The sequence below is a fragment of the Aspergillus pseudonomiae genome, assembly GCF_009193645.1.
Source record: "Aspergillus pseudonomiae strain CBS 119388 unplaced genomic scaffold BDV37scaffold_3, whole genome shotgun sequence".
In the NCBI taxonomy this organism is placed as follows: Eukaryota; Fungi; Ascomycota; class Eurotiomycetes; order Eurotiales; family Aspergillaceae; genus Aspergillus; species Aspergillus pseudonomiae.
The window spans coordinates 819,382-839,518 of NW_022475995.1; the positions used below are offsets into that span (position 1 = coordinate 819,382).

The 20,137-nt window shown below is 49.9% G+C and overlaps 5 protein-coding genes across 5 annotated transcripts; 2 read left to right on the plus strand and 3 right to left on the minus strand.

Moving 5' to 3' along the window:
- The first annotated feature begins 1,214 nt into the window (after nt 1-1,214).
- chsE (chitin synthase class Va) lies at nt 1,215-7,799 on the plus strand. Its single transcript, XM_032080722.1, has 3 exons — nt 1,215-2,074; nt 2,135-2,323; nt 2,385-7,799. Exons 1-3 carry the CDS (start codon nt 1,962-1,964, stop codon nt 7,720-7,722), a joined length of 5,640 nt encoding a protein of 1,879 aa, XP_031946722.1. The 5' UTR covers nt 1,215-1,961; the 3' UTR covers nt 7,723-7,799.
- Nucleotides 7,800-11,833: 4,034 nt separating this feature from the next.
- On the minus strand, nt 11,834-12,509 carry BDV37DRAFT_112777 (putative dynactin). The gene has a single exon (XM_032078409.1). It carries the CDS (start codon nt 12,369-12,371, stop codon nt 11,925-11,927), a length of 447 nt encoding a protein of 148 aa, XP_031946723.1. The 5' UTR covers nt 12,372-12,509; the 3' UTR covers nt 11,834-11,924.
- Nucleotides 12,510-12,766: 257 nt separating this feature from the next.
- On the minus strand, nt 12,767-13,728 carry BDV37DRAFT_278356 (putative pyrimidine 5'-nucleotidase; the record flags this gene model as incomplete). The annotated part of the gene is made up of 5 exons (XM_032086028.1): nt 12,767-12,933; nt 12,992-13,417; nt 13,481-13,516; nt 13,580-13,592; nt 13,654-13,728. The coding sequence occupies 5 exons, from the start codon at nt 13,726-13,728 to the stop codon at nt 12,767-12,769; spliced, it is 717 nt and encodes a 238-aa protein (XP_031946724.1).
- Nucleotides 13,729-14,065: 337 nt separating this feature from the next.
- BDV37DRAFT_112805 (uncharacterized protein) lies at nt 14,066-16,985 on the plus strand. The gene has a single exon (XM_032078410.1). The coding sequence runs from the start codon at nt 14,270-14,272 to the stop codon at nt 16,748-16,750; it is 2,481 nt and encodes an 826-aa protein (XP_031946725.1). The 5' UTR covers nt 14,066-14,269; the 3' UTR covers nt 16,751-16,985.
- A 2,224-nt stretch (nt 16,986-19,209) lies between these two features.
- On the minus strand, nt 19,210-20,128 carry BDV37DRAFT_237446 (uncharacterized protein). Its single transcript, XM_032080723.1, has one exon. The coding sequence runs from the start codon at nt 19,763-19,765 to the stop codon at nt 19,400-19,402; it is 366 nt and encodes a 121-aa protein (XP_031946726.1). The 5' UTR covers nt 19,766-20,128; the 3' UTR covers nt 19,210-19,399.
- Nucleotides 20,129-20,137: the final 9 nt, after the last annotated feature.

Sequence of the window (20,137 nt, forward strand, 5' to 3'; positions counted from 1 at the left end):
CATGTCCACTGATCAATATGAGCTGCCCCTCTACAAGAAACGTAATCTACTCTGAAGTACGCAATATATGTATTAGGGATCATATTGAAGGGCCATGGTGATGAGAACCATTTTCACAAAAACTGGAAAGTGAAAATTTTCAGGACACATTCCATTGTCTTCCACTGTGAATTTCAAAACATGAGAATGGAACCAGAATCAGCCAAAGGACGAATGGGGGCCCTAGTTTCGGACCTTTCCCCATCAGGACAAGTCAATCGAATGATCCGACCCACCCGGACCTAGATTGATTTTCTTTCTTTTCCTTTTCGCGTTCATTCCCCTAAACCCCTCAGGGTCTGGTCCCTTTTCTCGATTGTAACCTATAAAGGAGACGGCTTACTAACTATGGAAGGAAAACCTCCTATATTGCAGGTGACCGATGCATTTATTGATTAAAATATATTTATAGTGCCTCCTATACGGAATGGATGAACTTTAAAAAAAAAAAAAAGAAAAAAAAGAAAAGAAAAGAAAGATTTTTGCATACCGTAGAAATGCTCTCAAGGGATATCTAGTACGCGCCCCTGAAGTCGTTCGGTAACCTGTCAAGAGCATGTGGCGTTAACCATGGGAAGAACTGATGTAAACTGCGGTGGTCCCGTACGGCTGGTTATCTTGAATCAACCAAGGTATGAAATCGGGGAGCCGAAACTGTAATTGGCGCTGGGTGTAATCATTTTGTTCCTACCTTCCCAAGGTTCAGGGCACATCGTGCCGTGTAGTACCAGGATATTGTCCATCAGGACCTACCTGCTTCGGTATGATGTTCATATACACGTACTCTGAATAATTGGGAGGAGGGGAACGGGTAAAGTTCAAGGTTCGGCCGACTGGGTTCACCAAACTCCACTGCAGTCTGAGTGGTCGGATCAAAGACGCTGCGTCCACTTGGCCTCGGTTGTTGGGGGGAACCTTTGAAAATAATAACAATCTGATCCGCTCACTCAATCTACGTCGAACAGGATACAGATTAATGCTGATGGATTCCTGACCCGACATGGCCAATCCGAGTATTTATATCGTCGGGTGCTGATCCGACTAGTAAATTTGATTTTTTTTCTCCCCAATTGTTTGATACAGGCATACCTGAGGTATCGAACCAAGTACAAACGAGTAATTTGAAAAACCACAATTCAAGACGAGTGTGACCCACCGAGTAACCTACCCAAGCAAGCATCTGATGGTAACAGATCCATTCAATACCACACTTACCCAGTTCAAGTAACTGCCACTAGTACCTTGTAGTTTTGGTTCACTCTTTCTTTTCCCCAGAAGCTGTTCATATCGTTTGTTTCTTTTCTCCCGAAAAGCTCACCTCTGTTGAATTGCTCATTCTGTTTTGCTTTTATGCTTTTTGTATCTTTCTTCAATTATTTCTGTTTCCCTTCCTCTGTTCCGGCGGATCCTTTCTTTTCCTGCTTGGATTTGAATATCCTCCCAGAGTAATAATCATAATCACAGCGTGTTCAACCATCGTTCCATCCGCCTACAAGTCATTCTCCAGATACAATCGCTACACTTCTCTTCACGCCACTCTCGCTTCACAGCTCGCCAGCTGTTCATCTCGTATTTATTGCGCCAAAGTTCCGCAGAAGATCAACGAGCTGCGTGCCGTTTGAGAATTCGTTTGCCATCTTGACAAGCAATGTGCCTATCGTTTCTCTATTGATAAGACATATTCTCCATTCCAGGGCGTTGCCACATTCCAAGCCATCCAACATCTAAATCAGCATAACTGAACGGCCCTATCCAGTTCGAGACCACGCCGGACAAGATCGCTTTCTGGAATTTTTCTTTTTCCCTCCGTTTCTCCTTCACCGGGATCCTTACCGATCTTTCGTAAGACGCCCATACCGACTGCTACGATCGTGACCAGTGCTTAAGAACCCCCAGCTTCAAGGCGTCGAGCCATTGATAATATGGTTGGGCCTTCGCCAGCTGGGACAGTTCCGTCCCATGCGCAGTCGTCGTTGCCCTCGTTACCGGCTCATCTGCAATCAGACACACATTTGACTGCTCATTTAGCCAGCCGGTATGATATCGCGATCCACCGTTTCTCCATGTTTGACTGACGTGGTGGCTTTTCTTCTAGATTCCATGTCGGCTTACCTACAGCTCGTCTGTCTTCTCAGGCTTTGATCAGTCTCAACACATACACTTCATCTTCAAAGGGGCCTGATGGCGGCAAGGAGGGCAGTGCCATGGGCGAGGCGGAAGACCTCGCCCGCCGTGCCTTTACTCGCCTGGGTGCCCGTGGAGAGAATCAGGCCATTGTTTTTCTGTAAGCGCATTCTGGAAATACACACATCTATACGGTTTGTTTTCTAATTGCCGATTTGTAGCGGAGAGAGCGGGGCTGGAAAAACTACCATTCGAGCGCATGTGTTGTCGTCGTTTCTCTCGTTCTCATCCACACCCTTGTCGTCCAAACTGTCGTACGCCTCCTTTATCTTTGATACATTGACAACGACCAAGTCTTTGACTACGCCCACGGCATCGAAGGCGGGACTTTTCTTGGAACTACAATATGACGGCTCGTCGTCGGTCAACCCAACGCTGATCGGTGGTAAAATCATCGACCACAGACTCGAACGCAGTCGTATTGCGTCAGTCCCCACAGGTGAAAGAAGCTTCCATGTCCTTTACTATCTCTTAGCTGGGACAAGTGCGGCAGAAAAGAGTCACTTGGGCTTTGATAACTCTATCCATGTTTCGACGAGTGCCGGCAAGCTTTCGTCCGCATCGATAGGTCACAAGAGGTGGAGATATCTGGGCCATCCAACTCAGCTCAAGGTAGGCATCAACGATGCGGAGGGCTTTCAACATTTCAAGACAGCACTCAGGAAGCTCGAGTTCCCACGCAGTGAGATAGCCGAGATTTGCCAAATTCTTGCTGCTATCCTTCATATCGGCCAACTAGACTTTTCCAGCGGACAAGCTACTTTGACATCAGCAGAGGAGTCTGGCGGCTATTCACATGAGGGTGGGGAGACTGTCACGGTAGTGAAGAATAAGGATGTCCTGTCAAGCGTCGCCGCGTTCTTGGGACTTGGGGTTGATGAGCTTGAGAATAGTTTTAGTTACCGGACTAAGACCATCCACCGGGAGCGCGTCACGGTGATGCTGGACCCAAAGGGTGCCCGACAAAACGCTGATGAACTTGCGCGCACTATTTACTCCTTACTAGTGGCTTATATTCTCGAGACTGTCAATCAGAGAATATGCGCTGCCGAGGATAGTGTTGCCAACACCGTGTCTATTGTTGATTTCCCTGGTTTCTCCCAGGCATGCTCAACTGGATCCACACTGGATCAACTTCTTAGCAATGCAGCCACCGAATCGTTGTACAATTTCTGCCTGCAGTCCTTCTTCGACCGCAAGGCTGATATGTTAGAGCGCGAAGAAGTTGTAGTTCCCGCGACGAGCTACTTTGACAACACCGATGCTGTCCGTGGGCTGTTGAAACATGGTAACGGGCTTCTCAGTATCCTCGATGATCAAACTAGGCGCGGTAGAACGGAAGCTCAATTTGCCGAATCGTTGAAGAAACGGTTCGAAAACAAAAACCCGGCTATTGCTGTCGGAACCTCAGGGTCTACCCACGGAACTGGATATGTCTCGCAGCAAGCCCGCTCGGCATTTACTGTGAAGCATTTCGCTGGCGAAGTTGATTACTCCATCTCCGGTCTACTTGAGGAAAATGGGGAAGTTATCTCCGGTGATCTGATGAACTTGATGAAGTCCACCAGAAGCGACTTCGTGAGAGAGCTCTTCGGACAAGAAGCACTACAGACAGTGACACACCCAAAGGAGAAGACCGCTATTATGCAAGCTCAGGTAAGCTCAAAGCCCTTGAGAATGCCTAGCATGGCAAGGCGGAAAACCAGCCCAGCGTCTCGTCTTACTTTCGATGCACCCACGGCGGACGAACCCGAAGACTATGAGAGCTATGGGGGCAGCACAGCCAAGAGCTCTGGAAGGCGAAAGAGTGCGATGTCCATGACTGGCATCCAGGGTGCTGCCGGACAATTCCTTTCCTCGCTGGAAATCGTCAATAAATGCCTCAGCTCCCCTACTTTGAATCCCTACTTCGTCTTTTGTTTGAAGCCAAATGACCGGCGAATTGCGAATCAATTTGACAGCAAGTGTGTGCGAGCTCAGGTGCAAACATTTGGCATCGCCGAGATCAGCCAACGCCTAAGGAACGCGGACTTCAGCGTTTTCCTTCCATTTGAGGAATTCCTTGGTTTAGCTGAGATAGGCAACGTCGTGGTGGGGAGCGATAAAGAAAAGTCAGAGGTTGTGCTAGATGAGAAGCGATGGCCGGGTAATGAAGCCCGTGTTGGCAGCACAGGTGTTTTCTTGAGTGAACGCTGCTGGGCAGACCTCGCAAAGGTAGGCGAGCGTGTCATTCCTGTCTACCACGCCGACGGCTCGGAAGATAGTGATGGCCTCCTTCACCCGCGTGCCGCTGCGTATGGGGATTCCAAAGTTCGCCTTCTCAACCCGGCAGATCAGTCTCCCGGCAACTTCATATACGGCGATGAAAACAAGCAAGGGTACTTCGGAAGTCGTGATCTTGATGGGCGATCTGATACCGGTGGCTCTGGTCTGAACTCGGGCGATATGTTCCACAACCTCGAGACAAGAGAGCAGATGTTGGAGAAAGGCAATGAGAAAAAAATGGAAGAGGTGGACGAAGTACCTGTTTCGAGTAGTCGCAAACGCTGGATGGCAATCGTCTGGTTGCTCACATTCTACATTCCAGACTTCGCCATCAGGCTAGTTGGTCGGATGAAACGAAAGGACGTACGAACTGCTTGGCGTGAGAAATTCGCGATCAACTTGATTATTTGGTTCAGTTGTGCCGTCGCCATTTTCATGATCGTCGCCTTCCCCGGTTTGGTATGTCCGACACAGCATGTGTATTCAGCCGCGGAATTGTCTTCTCATAACGGCAAAGACGGCCATAACTCTTACATTGCCGTTCGCGGTGTGGTTTTTGACCTTGATAAATTCATGCCCCGACATTATCCCGATATTGTGCCGCAATCATCTTTGAAGAAATATGCCGGCATTGATGCTACCGGTCTCTTCCCTGTACAGGTGTCAGCATTATGCCAAGGTAAGGATGGGTCGATCGATCCCACTGTTCTTCTGGATTACACTCCTACGAACATCTCCGGATCGGCGACGACCATAAGCTCAGGAGACATCAACGCAAAATACCATGATTTCCGATACTACACCAACGACTCCCGTCCAGACTGGTTTGCAGAGCAGATGAAACAACTGAGGGCAACCTATCTGAAAGGATACATGGGTTATACTCCACAATACATCTCCACATTGGGCAAAAAATCCCAGAACATTGGAAGCATAGACGGAAAGGTCTACGATTTGACAACATATATAAGTGGAGGTCGACGGGTCGCAGCTCCTCCTGGAAAAGAGGTCCCGGCTAATGTCGACCGGGAGTTTATGGATCCTTTGGTGGTGTCGCTCTTCCAAGATCTTCCCGGGCAGGACCTGAGTAAACACTGGGAACAGCTGCAGATAGATGCAAGCATGCGTGATCGGATGCAGATGTGTCTCGATAACCTTTTCTTCGTCGGCAAAGTCGATACGCGGAATTCAGCCCAATGCCAATTTGCGCGTTACTTCATCCTTGCAATCTCAATCTTGATTTGCTCGGTTGTCATCTTCAAGTTTGCTGCCGCTTTACAATTCGGCAAGAAAAACGTCCCTGAAAATCTTGATAAATTCATTATTTGTCAAGTACCGGCTTACACTGAAGATGAGGAGTCCCTTCGTCGTGCAATGGATTCTATGGCCCGCATGCAGTATGACGACAAGCGTAAACTCCTTGTTGTCATCTGTGATGGCATGATTATTGGACAAGGAAACGATCGACCTACTCCACGGATAGTATTGGATATTCTGGGCGTTCCAGAATCAGTGGATCCAGAGCCCCTCAGCTTTGAGAGTTTGGGCGAAGGCATGAAGCAGCACAACATGGGTAAAATCTATTCTGGTCTATATGAGGTGCAGGGACATATCGTTCCTTTCCTTGTTGTCGTTAAAGTCGGAAAACCTTCTGAAGTCTCACGACCTGGTAACCGTGGAAAACGTGACTCTCAGATGGTGCTCATGCGCTTCTTGAACCGCGTCCATTACAATCTTCCCATGAGTCCTATGGAACTGGAAATGTACCACCAAATTCGTAACATTATTGGCGTCAATCCTACGTTCTATGAGTTCATTCTGCAAGTCGACGCTGATACGGTGGTTGCGCCCGATTCAGGAACTCGATTCGTTGCTTCTTGCTTAGCCGACACGCGCATTATAGGTATCTGTGGCGAAACAGGCTTAACAAATGCTAAGCATTCAGCGGTGACAATGATTCAAGTTTACGAGTACTTCATCTCCCACAATCTGATCAAGGCTTTCGAAAGTCTTTTCGGGTCAGTCACATGCTTGCCGGGCTGCTTCACCATGTACCGTATTCGCTCTGCAGAAACCGCAAAACCGCTTTTCGTTAGCAAGGAGGTCGTGGAAGCCTACTCGGAAATTCGTGTTGACACACTCCATATGAAGAACCTGCTACACCTGGGTGAGGATCGGTATTTGACAACCCTTCTCCTCAAGCATCATCCTACTTTTAAGACGAAATTCCTTTTTGCAGCTAAGGCTTGGACAATCGCACCTGAAAGCTTCGCAGTCTTCTTGTCGCAACGTCGTAGATGGATCAACTCAACCGTTCACAATTTGATTGAACTGATCCCTCTTCAGCAACTCTGTGGTTTCTGTTGCTTTAGTATGAGATTCATTGTCTTCGTTGACCTTCTCAGTACCTGCATCCAACCTGTCTCGCTCGCCTATATCATCTACCTGATTGTCTGGCTTGCCAGAGATTCATCCACCATTCCATGGACGTCTTTTGTTCTCATCGCAGCGATCTATGGTCTTCAGGCCCTCATCTTCATCTTCCGTCGCAAGTGGGAAATGATTGGCTGGATGATTGTGTACCTCCTGGCCATGCCTATTTTCTCCGTGGCCCTGCCCCTCTACTCGTTCTGGCATATGGATGACTTTTCTTGGGGAAACACTCGTGTTATCACTGGAGAACAGGGCCGCAAAGTCGTCATTTCAGATGAAGGAAAATTTGACCCGGCGTCTATACCGAAGAAGAGATGGGAGGAGTATCAAGCGGAGCTCTGGGAGGCCCAGACGTCACGAGACGATCGTTCAGAAGTTTCTGGCTTCTCCTATGGTACTAAGTCGTATCACCCTGCGCAGTCCGAATACGGGTTCCCTGGAGCTAGACCAGTGTCTCAGTTCGATCTCCCTCGCTATGGGTCCAGGATGTCTCTGGCTCCTTCCGAGATGATGAGCCGCCATATGGATATGGAGATGGAGGATCTATCACATCTACCTAGCGACGATGCCATTCTCGCGGAAATCCGTGAGATCCTGCGGTCAGCCGATCTAATGACCGTGACGAAGAAGAGTATCAAACAAGAGCTGGAGAGACGTTTTGGTGTGAATCTCGATGCCAAGCGTCCATATATCAACTCAGGTAAGAAGTATTCCCCACTAAGATATTACAACAGAATCATACTAACTGTTTGTGATCCTTGTAGCCACGGAGGCTATTCTGTCGGGTGCGCTCTAATCTGAGAGTCAAGCTCGATGTGTGTATCGCATGGAAGACCGTTACCTTTTTCGCGGTGTAAAAAAAACCTTTACCTGATTTAATATTCGCATATCTAGTGTCCCAACTTATAAATTCGCAGCTGTCGCTGTTTGTCTACAGCTTCGTATTTTTGGCCTTCTCGACACCGATCTATGATGTCCATGACTATCTCATCATTACTGCACCAGCTTTTGTTTGATGTCTTTCTTTCATGACAATCACTCGACGCCTTTCGGGATGCATTGCCAGCGCTTTGTTTAGACTTGGTGGAATCAGTCTGGAGTTGTACAGTACTTGCTTTGTTCCTAGTTTTTATTTTGTCGTATTTGTTGAGTGATTGGAATGTATCGTTGAGCGTTGAGACTGCACATCTTGAATGTTCATTTACAATAGATAATTATTTACAGCGAGTCACAATCGAGGCAAAATCAATGTATAATGCAATTAAGATACGAAACAAATGGGTATAGTGTTCCAATTACCATCCAACGTGCTGTTCAGAACGAAGGTGTTATGGAGGGTTCTACCGGTCTATCAGCCAGTTTGCGATGATCTTGCTGCATGCCCAGGATCTCCCAAGCGCGCCCCATCATTCCATGTCCTAGACCCTGTGGAAAGCCACCGAACACCGAATTCTTGGGTGCGTGTCTCCGGGCTCGATCACGAGCAAGGCGCTCTTTCTTCGTATTAACCAGTCTGTCCTGCTCTCTTTCCTGATTGACGATATCATCGCGCCATTCGGTCCAGTGCTCGAAGTTCTCCCGCTGTTGAAGAACCTGGTAGCGCAGCTTAGTCTTCGATGGACGCCAACTGGCACGGCTGCCGTTCTCTTGGGACATGGTGGACTTCAAATCGCAGATATTCGACTCCTTGGTTAGCTTGAGAAGATGAGTAAAGACATCCCTGCTCTCCGAGGCGGTCTGCTGGATCTTGTCACGCTGGACATTGCCGTTGGCTTGTGTAAGGGGCACGTCAAGCCAAGAGTACATGTCCGCTGAGCGTTGCACAGAGTACGGGTCGAGCATGTTGGCGCGGCGGTTCTCCTCGCGCAGGAAGCGGACGGCCGCTTGCAGACTTTCCACCTCGGCGCGGAGAGTCTCGTTCTCGCGCATCGTAGCCAGGGAAAGGGCGTTGTCAACCACAACGCCCTCTGTTGTGGTGATTCCGGTTGTGCCGGACGCGCGTTTGACCCTGTCCAGTCGGGCTTTGATCTCCTCGCGCTCTGTCTCCATGGCTTGGAGGTCTTTGCGTTGTTTTTCGACAACGTGCTCCAGCTCTGTTTCTTTTGTTCGCATGGCTTCGATCTTGGTCTCGAGCTCTTTGACCATGGAGGCCTTTTTGCTGGCTTCTTGCATCCTGGACTCGACCAGTTCGACCTTCAGCGCTTGCTCTTCGATCGTCTTGTCCTTGACGCCTAGGGCTGTTGAGGCTTCGTGGATCTCGTTCTTGAGACGTCGGATTTCTTCATCCGCGTCTGGGGACACTGCTTTGTTGGATTTTAGTTCCGAGGCTCGCGCGATCCAGGGTGAGGGAAGTTTTTCAAATTCCGATGTGATTGACAAGTCGGTTGAGATTGAGTCGAGCTCCTCGAGGTTTCCGCCTAGGCTGCGCAGTCTGTTGGCGATGAAGGACATTGTGTCGCTGCATTCGCTTCCCGATTCCGATGGCTGCGCATAAAGGGTCGAGACCTGGGACATGCTCTTCATTGCCTCTTCTAGCGTCAGTGGCTCCGTTCGGCTTTCATCACTTACGATAAGCGCGATGTTCTCTCCTAGGTGCCGGGCAAGCTCGGAAAGATCTTTGGCAGCTTCCTCGGTTTTCTTAAAGGGGCCTGCAATGTCTTGGGACAGGGCAAGGGACCTTGATCGGAGATCTTCGAGGGCCTTGTGGATCTTGCCCACGGCTACTTTTAGCCCCCGGGCTTGGGTTACTAGGGTTTCCATCTTGCTGATGAGGAAATTGATCTCTTGTTCTTCACCTTCTGGGGCTGAGAGTTTAGACTGCAGCAGAGTTCTGAGGCGTGATATTAATGATGCGGCGTGGTCAATGTATGACTGTGTTAAGGATGAGCGCATGCAGAGCTCGTCGGCGAATGTCTCTAATGAAGTTGGTAGGTGGACTTCTGCCAGATGGGATAGTAGTGCGATGGACCTTTGTAGCTCAATGCCACACTTCTTCGTGTTCAGCTCGTTCTTCCTTACGGATTCTATCCAGAAGTTCATGGTGCGCTCTACAGGCTCCATCTCGAACAATGTGGCCTTGATCCGGTCGAAGCTCTCTGCGGAGCAGTTGGTGATGTAGTTGATGAATCGGTCGCAGATGGAACCAATCCACATGAGTTTCTCGAGGACATCATGCGCTGCGAAGCCATCTTCCACAACGGCTATATCGGATGCCTGCTCGGGGAATCTCTCTCGGACAGTGCTACTCATCAGTGTGGCCTTGAAACTAACACGCTTGAAGCGTAGAAGTGCAAGAACGGCGTTCTTCTCTCCCTCAAAGTATTCGGGAAGGTATAGTTTCAAAATGGACAGGTGCTGAGCAGCCTCTTGTGCGTCCATGCGTTCCAGCTCAATGTCGATAGTCTTCGTCTGCGCTTTTGAAACTGATGCCTGCAGCTTCAAGTTCAGGTCCATCATGGCACGAGAGCGTGTTGTTAGATCCGTGGCTTCGGCCTCTGTAATCTGCTGCGAGGCTCGCATATCCTCCAAGTCCCCTTGGAGAGTAGAGACTAGCTCCCTGAACCGCGCCAAAGTGTACTCCAAGTCCTCGATGACCTCGTCTTGCTGAGCAACCCTGCGGCATTGCTCGTTGAATAGGGATTCCTTGTAGTCGATTTCCTCTTGCATTTGCTTTTCTGTCTCGATGTGGTTGTACTCGAGCTCGTCGTTGATTTCCTTCAGTGCCTCGAGGTCCTCGATGGCAGCGTGGAGTTCGTTGATTTCCTCTTGGTAGTGCATGTTCTTATCTGCGAGCTCCTCGATCATCTCCTCCGCACCAAGAGCAGTCTCCAGCTGCTGCTTAAGATCTTCGACATTGTTTTCCGCTACAAGCAGCTTTTCCTTGGTGGATTCATACTGGGACTTGATACTTTCGTACTCCTCCAGATCTTCTTGTAGTTCCTTGATTTGGTCCTTCAATTCCGATTCCTGCTGCTGCGTCATATCGCGAAGCCGTATGAGGGCCTCGCGGAGCCGTTCATTTGTTCTCTCCATTTGCAGCCATCCATGGCTGGACTTCTCCTCCGGACTCATAGTCTGACCGAGCTCCTCATTCTCCTCACGTAGGACTTCCGCTTCCAATTGAAGTTCCTCCACCCTCAACTTCAATGTTTCAACTTCATTTCTGAAGGCATCGGCCGTTTCTTCCGCCATCTCGCGGTCGAGAGTTGCCATTTCCAAAATCGAGTCATGCTCCGCTTGGATGCGCTCGATCTCTTCGAGTTGGGCCTCCGATTCTCTCAGCTTCTTTCGCAAGTCGCTAATCTCAAGCTGCTGTGGTTGGTATTTAGCCTGCAGTTTCTGGATAATGCCTTCGAATTTATCCCGCTCCTGTTGAAGTGTCTCCAAAGCCTTGAGCTTCTCTCGATCCTCAGTCCGCTTTTTCTCCATCACCCTAAGCTTTGTTTTCAACTCTTCCAGCTCCCTTGACAGCGCGGTACTCTGAGCTTGTCGCGGCGACGAGGTTTGGGAGAGTCCCGGGCGAGCAGCACCTGCCCGTGATGAACCAGAGGCCAGTCTGGACGGCTTAGCAGTTGGCTCCTCGCTGTCTATCTCATCGACCTCGGCATAGTTATCGGTGGTCTCGATATCCTCCAATTGTGGGCTCTCTCTTTCTTGTTCATCCGAGGTCTTGGGAGCGGTTTGTCGCAAAGCAGGGCGCTTGGTTACCCCAGTGGGTGCTGTCGTTGTTCCTTGTAGGCCTGGTCTAACGGCTCTGTTCGAAGCTCCAGATATCGATGGCCGGGAGGGCCGCGACGCAGATGGGGGAGGCGGGGGGCCCATGGATGTCGACTTAGCTCCAATAGACGGCCGGCCTTTAGATGTCGCAGCGGACGGCCTCGAGGGCCCGCTAATGGAGGAGCGTGGCGTGGATGCACCCGATAGCTGCTTCGTCGGCGATTGCGATTTTGTAGGCGACTGCGGTTGCTAGGTCAATGAGCAAGCAGTTCCATCAGCTCCGTAGCTCACGATGCACGTACCTTCAAGCCCAACCGCTGGGACGCAGTCTTCGCCGCAGGGCTCGGGCTGGCCGAGCTGCCACTATGTCTTTTCGTATTCGTAGCCTGTATAGCGCTCGGTTTCTTGATCCCCAGTCCGCTCGCAGAAGCTCCAGTCTGGGCCCGCCCTCTGGTCTGCGGAGCATTCGCGGTCCCCTTCGCAGCCGGTTTGGCTTCTTTTGCAGGAGGGCCAATAATGGCCGCGATGGCAGTTGGTCGGACGAACATGCCATATCCGAATTCGCAGTCAAAGTAGCGTTCTCCCTGGACGGCTCCGTCGTTCTTTCCTGTGGGTTCGTCCAATTCAATGCCGACCCAGTCTCCGGCAGCGAAGTGAGTGGTTCCAGCAAACCGTACGGTGGCCTGCCGACCGTCGGTTAATGTGACCACATGGCCGGGTGTTAAATCAGCCATGATCAATCATTCAGAGATGAAGCCCCTGCGCGAACAATGGCCCTGGATGTCGAGTATGGCGGTCAGATAGGGGCCGTTGTTGATGTGTTTGTGTTACTAGTCGGCGGACCTCCGTTCGGAGCCTCAGGACGCGATCCGCGCGGAAGGATTCTTGGCAGCCTGAGGCATCAGATAGTCTTATCAGGATATCTTATGTAGTGCTTTGTTCTAAGATTATTTCTGTTGGCAATGATAATAGACTTTTTATGATTATGTTCGTCCCAACACATATATACGTCTAAATCTATGTATAAAGGAAGAAACCCTATGTATAGCCATCGCTCGTAGCCTTCATAACATGCGTAACACAATACAATGTACAAAAACTCTATGCAGATCATCTATTCACACCCGATTCAGTTCGAACTCTTGAATAAGTGTGGGAAGCATGTCCTCAGTTCTTCCAGGCTCCGGATCATATATTGCGACACCGGGGCATCGGGCACAGGAAGCTCTGGCTCGACGAGGTGAACTGTCTGCCAGCCGCGAGCCGCGGCGTGCTTGCAGTTCAGACCGGAGTCATCTACAAGAGCGAGTTAGTACTGTATACAAGCCTTACACCCAAACCATGGAATACATACCGACAAAATAGCGTTCTGCCGTACTCGGGACATTTGCTTCCCTCTCCGCCTTAGCGTACATCTCCTGTGTTGGCTTGCAGACGAGAGGGAGCTTCCCGTAGTCGCAGAAGGTGATGCCCTCGAACTGGTCATCCACCCCCAACAGTTTCACGACCCGTTTTCCATGATTGACGTATGCGTTGGTCAAAAGCCACAACCTCACTTTACTCCTATCGATGTCTTCGAGCAGCTTGCGCAACTTGGGATCGGGTTTCAGGATGGTGTCCAATGGCAGCGCATCGTCGACTTCACTGTTGAATTGAAGCGGATCGATTTTGTGGTGGCGAGCGAGACCTTCAATTGCAAGCCCGTACTCGGTATAGTATTTCATGTGCAGCATATGAGCGTCTTCGCCATTGAGGGAGAGGTGTTTCACGAAGAATTCGTCTGTGGTAAAGAGAAGTATTTAGTTACTTGCGTCGCATTATGCGAATGGCAGGTATCACTCACGAATCAGCTTCTGCATTTCATCGTGGATGTTACATTCTATATGCGATCGTCAGCTCAGTATCACCTTCCCCGCCAATGGGGAGGGGGGCGCTTCCATACTTCTGGAGTAAAGCTGCGCGCATCGCATGTTAGTTTAAAAGGAAGAAATGTTCTAGTATTGAATGTCCACATACACAGTTATCGATATCAAAGAAGAACACTGGTCTATTATCCGAGCCCGCGCTGGTCGCATCGTTTGATGGAGACATGGCGTTTCTGAAGTGATATATACTAGTACTGGAAAAGGAGGCGGTTCCGATGCGAGTAAGAAGGGATAGCGACAGGTTCTGAGGTCTAGGTGACAAGTAGCACGCACGAGAAGATCTTGACAGCAATGAGCGGGAAAAGAAATGACTCATAGCGCAAGATGAACAGGAGCCAAATGTATAAGACACTGATTCTTATACCCGGGGGAGAAATCAATAGCCAATTACCGCGGGCTAAAACGCCCACCCGCCATCGCTGTCCGGAGGGAGTTTAGCGTCTCACGAGAGCTGGCGGTCGGCGATCCGTTCGGACTCGAGTCGTACTACTACTTTTCCTTCGAAACAACACGACGTCCCCGTTCCCCTTCCCCAACTATTCCGACTTTGATCACGCCCAGGCCGTCTGACTTGTCAGACGCTGATTCGAGACTGGGGATTCCACAGCCTGGGAAAGGCGTGAAAAGTCATTATTATTAGAAGTGTCACGAGTTTAAGAAGACCTTGAGTTAGCAAGGATAAATTTCTCGTGAAAGCTCCCAAAACCATGGCAGCAGCTCATCTTCCCACGGGTAGTATATCTACGGGGCTACCAACAAATGAGGAAATCCAGGAATATGAGAAGATTTTGAAAATAAGTGACGATATATTTACTGGAACTCACCCTAGATTGAAGGTTCCCCAGCAGTTTGTGCGCAAACCCGCGTCGCGCAACCCCCCTACCTCCACTCAACCCCAGGTAAAAACGAGTGAACGGCCTGGGTCTTCCGCATGGAATGCACCTCAGCCTGTTCCGACGCTCTTAAAACCTGCAAGCGCACTGAGTACAAATGCCGGTGACGGTCTGTCTGGCACGACCGCTCCCTCGCGTATTGTACCGAAACCTACTTCTGAAATTGATCCTATCTTCCTGACCAAGTCGGATGATCTAGTCAGAGCAGAACTGCAGTTGCAGCGTCAAAGAGTGGAAAGGGCTTTGCGGGAACAACTTGAGCAGAAGAGACAAGAGTCAAGGCAAAAAGCTTCTATACAGGACGCAAAACCTGACTTCGATGTTTCTGATGTTTTAATTAAGGCCTTGGAGATAGTCAAGCCGTCCCCCTCAGTTGATGGGCGTGGTGCTGGAGAGCCTAGTGACTCCGAGAATTCGTTCTACTCTAGTAGAGCCCCTGACTCTCCGCAGCAGGGCGATCAACAGAAACCGTCACCTGCACCTCCCTCTAATTCCGATGAGCCTGCTACTGAGGCTCCAGCAGAGAATTATTCAGATGAGTTGCAACGGCTTGAGGCCCTCAACCGCACTGAATCGGATCAGGATATGCAAGATACTTACCCGGTTGCAGACCACGGAATACCCTACCAGAAACAGCCGCGTCCTGCTGCGACAAACTTGATCGGTCACAAGTACCAAGAAGCCCAGCCTACAGACGCGTTCGAAGAGCCGGAGTATTCGCCGCCAGCCCCGGGTGTGGCCCCGATGGAGAGGGGGGAGAACTTTGATGCTCAGCGAGGTTACCCCAGTGGACCGAGGAGGCGGGGCCCAGACGCTCGTCAGCCCGACCGTCCCCGTTATGCTCCCGAATCGAACTCGCCTAGAGACGATGTAAGGGTTGTGCGTAATCATATAACGTCTCCGGCAGCTCCACGGCCCTCCAGGGTGTCTCCCTTGGCCAATGCCAAAGTTCCCTCCGTTTATCAGCACAAAGAGCCACGTCCAGTGTACGGTGCGGAACATCAGGCAAGTCCCGATGCTCCACCCCAACAATTGATGCCTAGAAAGCGCAGGAGGTTGCATGAGGAAAGAGACCGGCCTCGCGCGGTCGCATATAGAATGCAACCTGGAGCCCCTGATGATACTTACATCAAGGAGGAGCCAGTTTCGCCGCCGCCGTTCACAGACACTTCCCCTGCATACCGTAGTCGTGCGGCTCAAGAGAGACCAATCTACATCGATATCGCATCTCCCCGCTACACCCCGGTAATTGAAAGGAGAGAGCCCCCAATGAGAGACCCTGCATATGATGTAGATGCTTATGATATCCGCGGCGATTCCGGGATGCCGCGAACCGTTTCGCGGCTGAGTACCAGACGGCCAATTCGTGATGACCAGGATCTCCGGAGAGTTGCCAGTCTCCATCAAGCTCGGCAGCCTGAATATTCTCGTGAATATGTTGACCAAGCTAGTCCCCATACTATGCGAGCTTCGTCCTACGCTGTTGTTGAGCGACCCCCGCCTAGGTATTATGACGAGGTCGCAACCCCTCCAACGCGACGTTATATTCCTGTGGGAGATTCTCCAACCTCGCCACGATATCAAGAGACATATTATGATGAGGAGCCTCCAAGCCGTATGATGGCGCCTCCAGCACGGAGAATCGTGGTAGATGAGCAGGGCAATCAGTACTATGAAACTGTGCCTGCGCCGAGGATGCAAGCCATGCCTCCTCCAACTAGTCGAATGCCGGTACCAAGAAGTGAGGTCTACGACGACCATCCGCCAGTACGCTATACGAGTGTTCGGGCACCATCTGTCCTGGAAGATCCGTACGGTAACAGGCGATACGTGCAGGATATGCCACCTCCACAAAGCACTTATCGACGGGTCACCGACTACGCTCGCCCGGCCCCGAGTGAGCGACGGCCTTATGTAGCACCATTTGATGAGCGAGAGCCACTGCCACGCAGCGCCAGTGTCCAGGTGACCGACTACTCTACGCGACGCCCGCATTATATTGAGGAGGCTGAGGTTCCACGCGAGAGGATCGTCCGAGTGCCAAGCGTACGACCACCAACCGCTCGGTACGATGAACCGCGGGAGGTCATTCAACGAGTAGAGAGTGTCCGGCCAGCTGGCAGGGATGTGAGCATATATATGGACGACGACCCCCGACGGCCCAGAGAATATATTGAGCGGCCCGTCTATCTTTCTACACGACCAGTGGCTAGAGAAGAACACTACTACGACAACGGCGAGCCCGAGAGGGTGGTGCTTGATGGCGGAGTCCATCGAGTTCCGCAGCGCTACTAAAGGTGAAGCCTTCTCCAATATGAACGCATGATCATTTAAAAGCTTTATTTTCGCGACATCTGTTTGCAGTAATTCTCCATGTACAGAATACGGTCTTTCTAATATTCAAGCGGAGCATTGACGCTTCATTTTCTTGTACATTTGATTTGTCTTAGCGTGACAGGGGAGACAACCTGAACTCGCATCGAAAATACCATTACATAGAAACCAGCTTAATGGCATGAATCATTCCAAACATGGATGTTCATCTTATGCAATGTTGACAACCCAATATCTAGAGTCATTCTGCAGCATATATCGAGTAATACAATAAGTGCCTACACATAAAGCGGTGGGGACGGCGGTCAACAGCATGTCAGTTCTTCACCTTAGGTGGAGAAATCAAAGTTAAGCTCCTCGGACGGTGCATGTAAACCATCCCTAACTTTCCATGACATGCGCCGAACGGAAGCTTTCTATATAAATGACACATGGCTAATTATGTATCTTTACATGTGAAAAACAAAAAGAAAATAACATCCATCCATCCATCCATCCAGCCCCTCACCCTGCGACACAAAAGGCCATTCGCTTATACAGTGGGTTCAAGAAGATCGGCTGCGTCCGGAAACCGGTTCCAGGCTAAATGTACCTAGGGGTGCCTTGTTTCTGCGGCTGCTAAGGTATGCATGGCACCCTGTTAGTATGTAGATTCAAGGCGAAGTTTGAAAGAATCAGTTCTGATCGAGTACTTCTGTCGCGATATGTACCCTGCTGGCGAGGTACCTTTGTCCTGGATATTATGGGTGCTGGTATGTATATACACTGCATATCTACTGGTGTGTGACTTGTAAACGTTTGACAGGCCCGTACTGCATATATGCATATGTAGTGTTTAGGCGGGAGCGTGAGAATAAGTACTACTAGTATATATACCCTCACTATCAAGTCGACCAAAACACCATATGGGCACTCAGGTCGTACCTCGGATATTCTATCCCTGGCATATAATCAATCCATTCGTTAAAGATAGCGCGTGAGACGGGGATAAGGAAATACTGTAAATATGTATCTCCGGTGTGGTTCAGGGGTTCTTACCTGTTGGCCTTATCTGGGCTTGTTCTTTGTACTACCTGAATGGGTAATGTAAGCGTGGTAAATTTACGTACTTTGTCTACGGCGCTCTCGAGGCGATGAAGTCACTGATCTTTGACCCACTCCCGTGACGTCGTTGGGGGATCTTGTCGGTCTTTGCTTGGTCTATGTGGCTTCTGCTGGGTATATTTCTGTGTTTGTCTTTTGGTAGGGATATTGAGATGTCAATTAATGATTTGAATAAAATAAAGACGTCAGGAATGGTTACTAGGAGGAAAAATTAAGTGATCCAAACTTCACCACTGCCTGAGGCTGAACGGTGAAGTCCCACTCAGGAAAGGATTCAGGGCGCCAGATCGGGTAATAGGAAAGCATACCTTGTTAGTTCGTTTGAGTCTTGACCCTATCACGACCGTTGATCTTTGAGTTTATCACGAGAACTCAATCATCGGATTTCACGGATGCAATTGGCACGCACCCCAGTCAATTATCTCACGGCCGTTGGCGAGGGCATCTTATTACGGGGTAGTGTAGTATGGATTACTTACTAGTGAGGTACATCCATACGTCCTTTTTCTTCAGCTGGGGGGTGAGGTCAGGTGGTGTTTGGCTGTGTACTACTCGAGTATCGACGATTACCGACATACATGCATACATTTTGCCACAGTCAAAGAAAGTGGCCAGAGGGCATACCAATCACTAGCCGATTCCCAGGTAACAGGACGGAAGTACCTCCACAGTGCATTAGTGGCATTTGGGCAACAGCAATGTGATAATGGAGGGCTTCCCCCTCCCCTCCCTTGGTGAGTATGCGATGTGGTGTGAGGGGGAGGAGCAGAGATACCTAACTACTAACTACTAGTAGTCGAGAGCGATAGTTCCTTAGCGGTACGTACTTCATCCTGGGATTTAACGGTGGTGTGGCACTGGACTTGACTTTCTGTAGGGTCCCGAAATTGAACCATGAGCGCCAGCACCAAGCATGGACCTGGTTTCATCGTGGGACATTCCGGCCTTGCGTCACCTGTGTATCATCACTTCTCCGCTTCGGAAGTATGGGAAAAGGCATGGCTATTATTTACTCTAATTACGATGGAGTGTTGTCCATTGGATTTCATGCTGATCCATGGTTTTCCGATTTTTGCCTTGGAGCCTTTCTGGGGGATTTTGGCGATCCTTTGATCAGGGATCAGCAGAATCAATGCCAATGCCAGGCGTTAGGCAGGTATATTTACAGAGTTATTGGTGCTTCCCTCTGACATCCGCAGGGGGGTGTCACCGAACTAGCCGAAAACCGAATTAAAAAAAAAAAAAGGAAAAGAAGACAAGGTTCCCTATAAATGCCATGTAGAGTTTCGTCGTGCAGTGAAAGGCAGTGCCGGGTTCGACAAAAAAGAAGAAAAAAAAAAGCCCGTTATGCCTGCTCTGCAGGGAGGGTCCAAGCCATTGGGCAGTCCTTGCGAAGGTACGGATCCTGTCAGTGTCAGTGCAGCGATGGGTCTTTGGAGACCACAATACCGGGTTCTGGTCTGGTTCAAAGTCGTGACGGAATGGTCCGGTTGTTGATGCTCAGCTTTACCCGTACGCGCCGGTATTACCATACCACACGTGAGAGAGGATTCTCGCTTGCGGGTCCCAAAATGGAAAAACTCGAGTGGGCCCTGCCCGTGCAGGGACCGTGATGAACGCAGTGGAAATATCGATTCTAAACCTCTGTGTGTGTCTGTGTGCGTGTGCCACCGGAAGCCATGGGAGGCATCCGAAGATGGAGAGGGAAGGGTGGCTTCGAGTGCTCTGTTCATCTCGTTCTCTTCTCGTGAAGAAAATCGGGGTTGACCTGGAGCGGGGAGAAGCTTTTGTGCAAGGGGAGGGGGGAAAGAGCATTATTGAGTCATGCTGGAGCAAGCTTTGTTTGAAGAATGTTGCCTGACAATAGGACATTCATTCAAGGTGTAACCGACATACCATGATCTCAATTCGAGTGTTAATTCCAATTATATTAAATTCCGTAATAAAGTCGTCTGGAAAATTCATCGTGACGTGCTAATAAGGCCAATTGGTCTTGGATCTTAACTACGATACGGTTAGTTTAGGTCAGTACTACCAGTTAGTGAGCGTTCTGTCCTATAGTTAGTCGGGTGGGAGGGTGGAAGTCACTAGTCTGCTGCAAACATTGGGGGCCTAGACGCCAACTTTGGGCTGAGGTTGACCCGCATATCCCGCTTGGAAAAGAGAGAAGGGCGTCGAACTTTGCGATCATGAGAAGAAGAGGAAAAGAGAGAGGGAGAGGAAGGGGAAAAAAAAAAAAAAAAA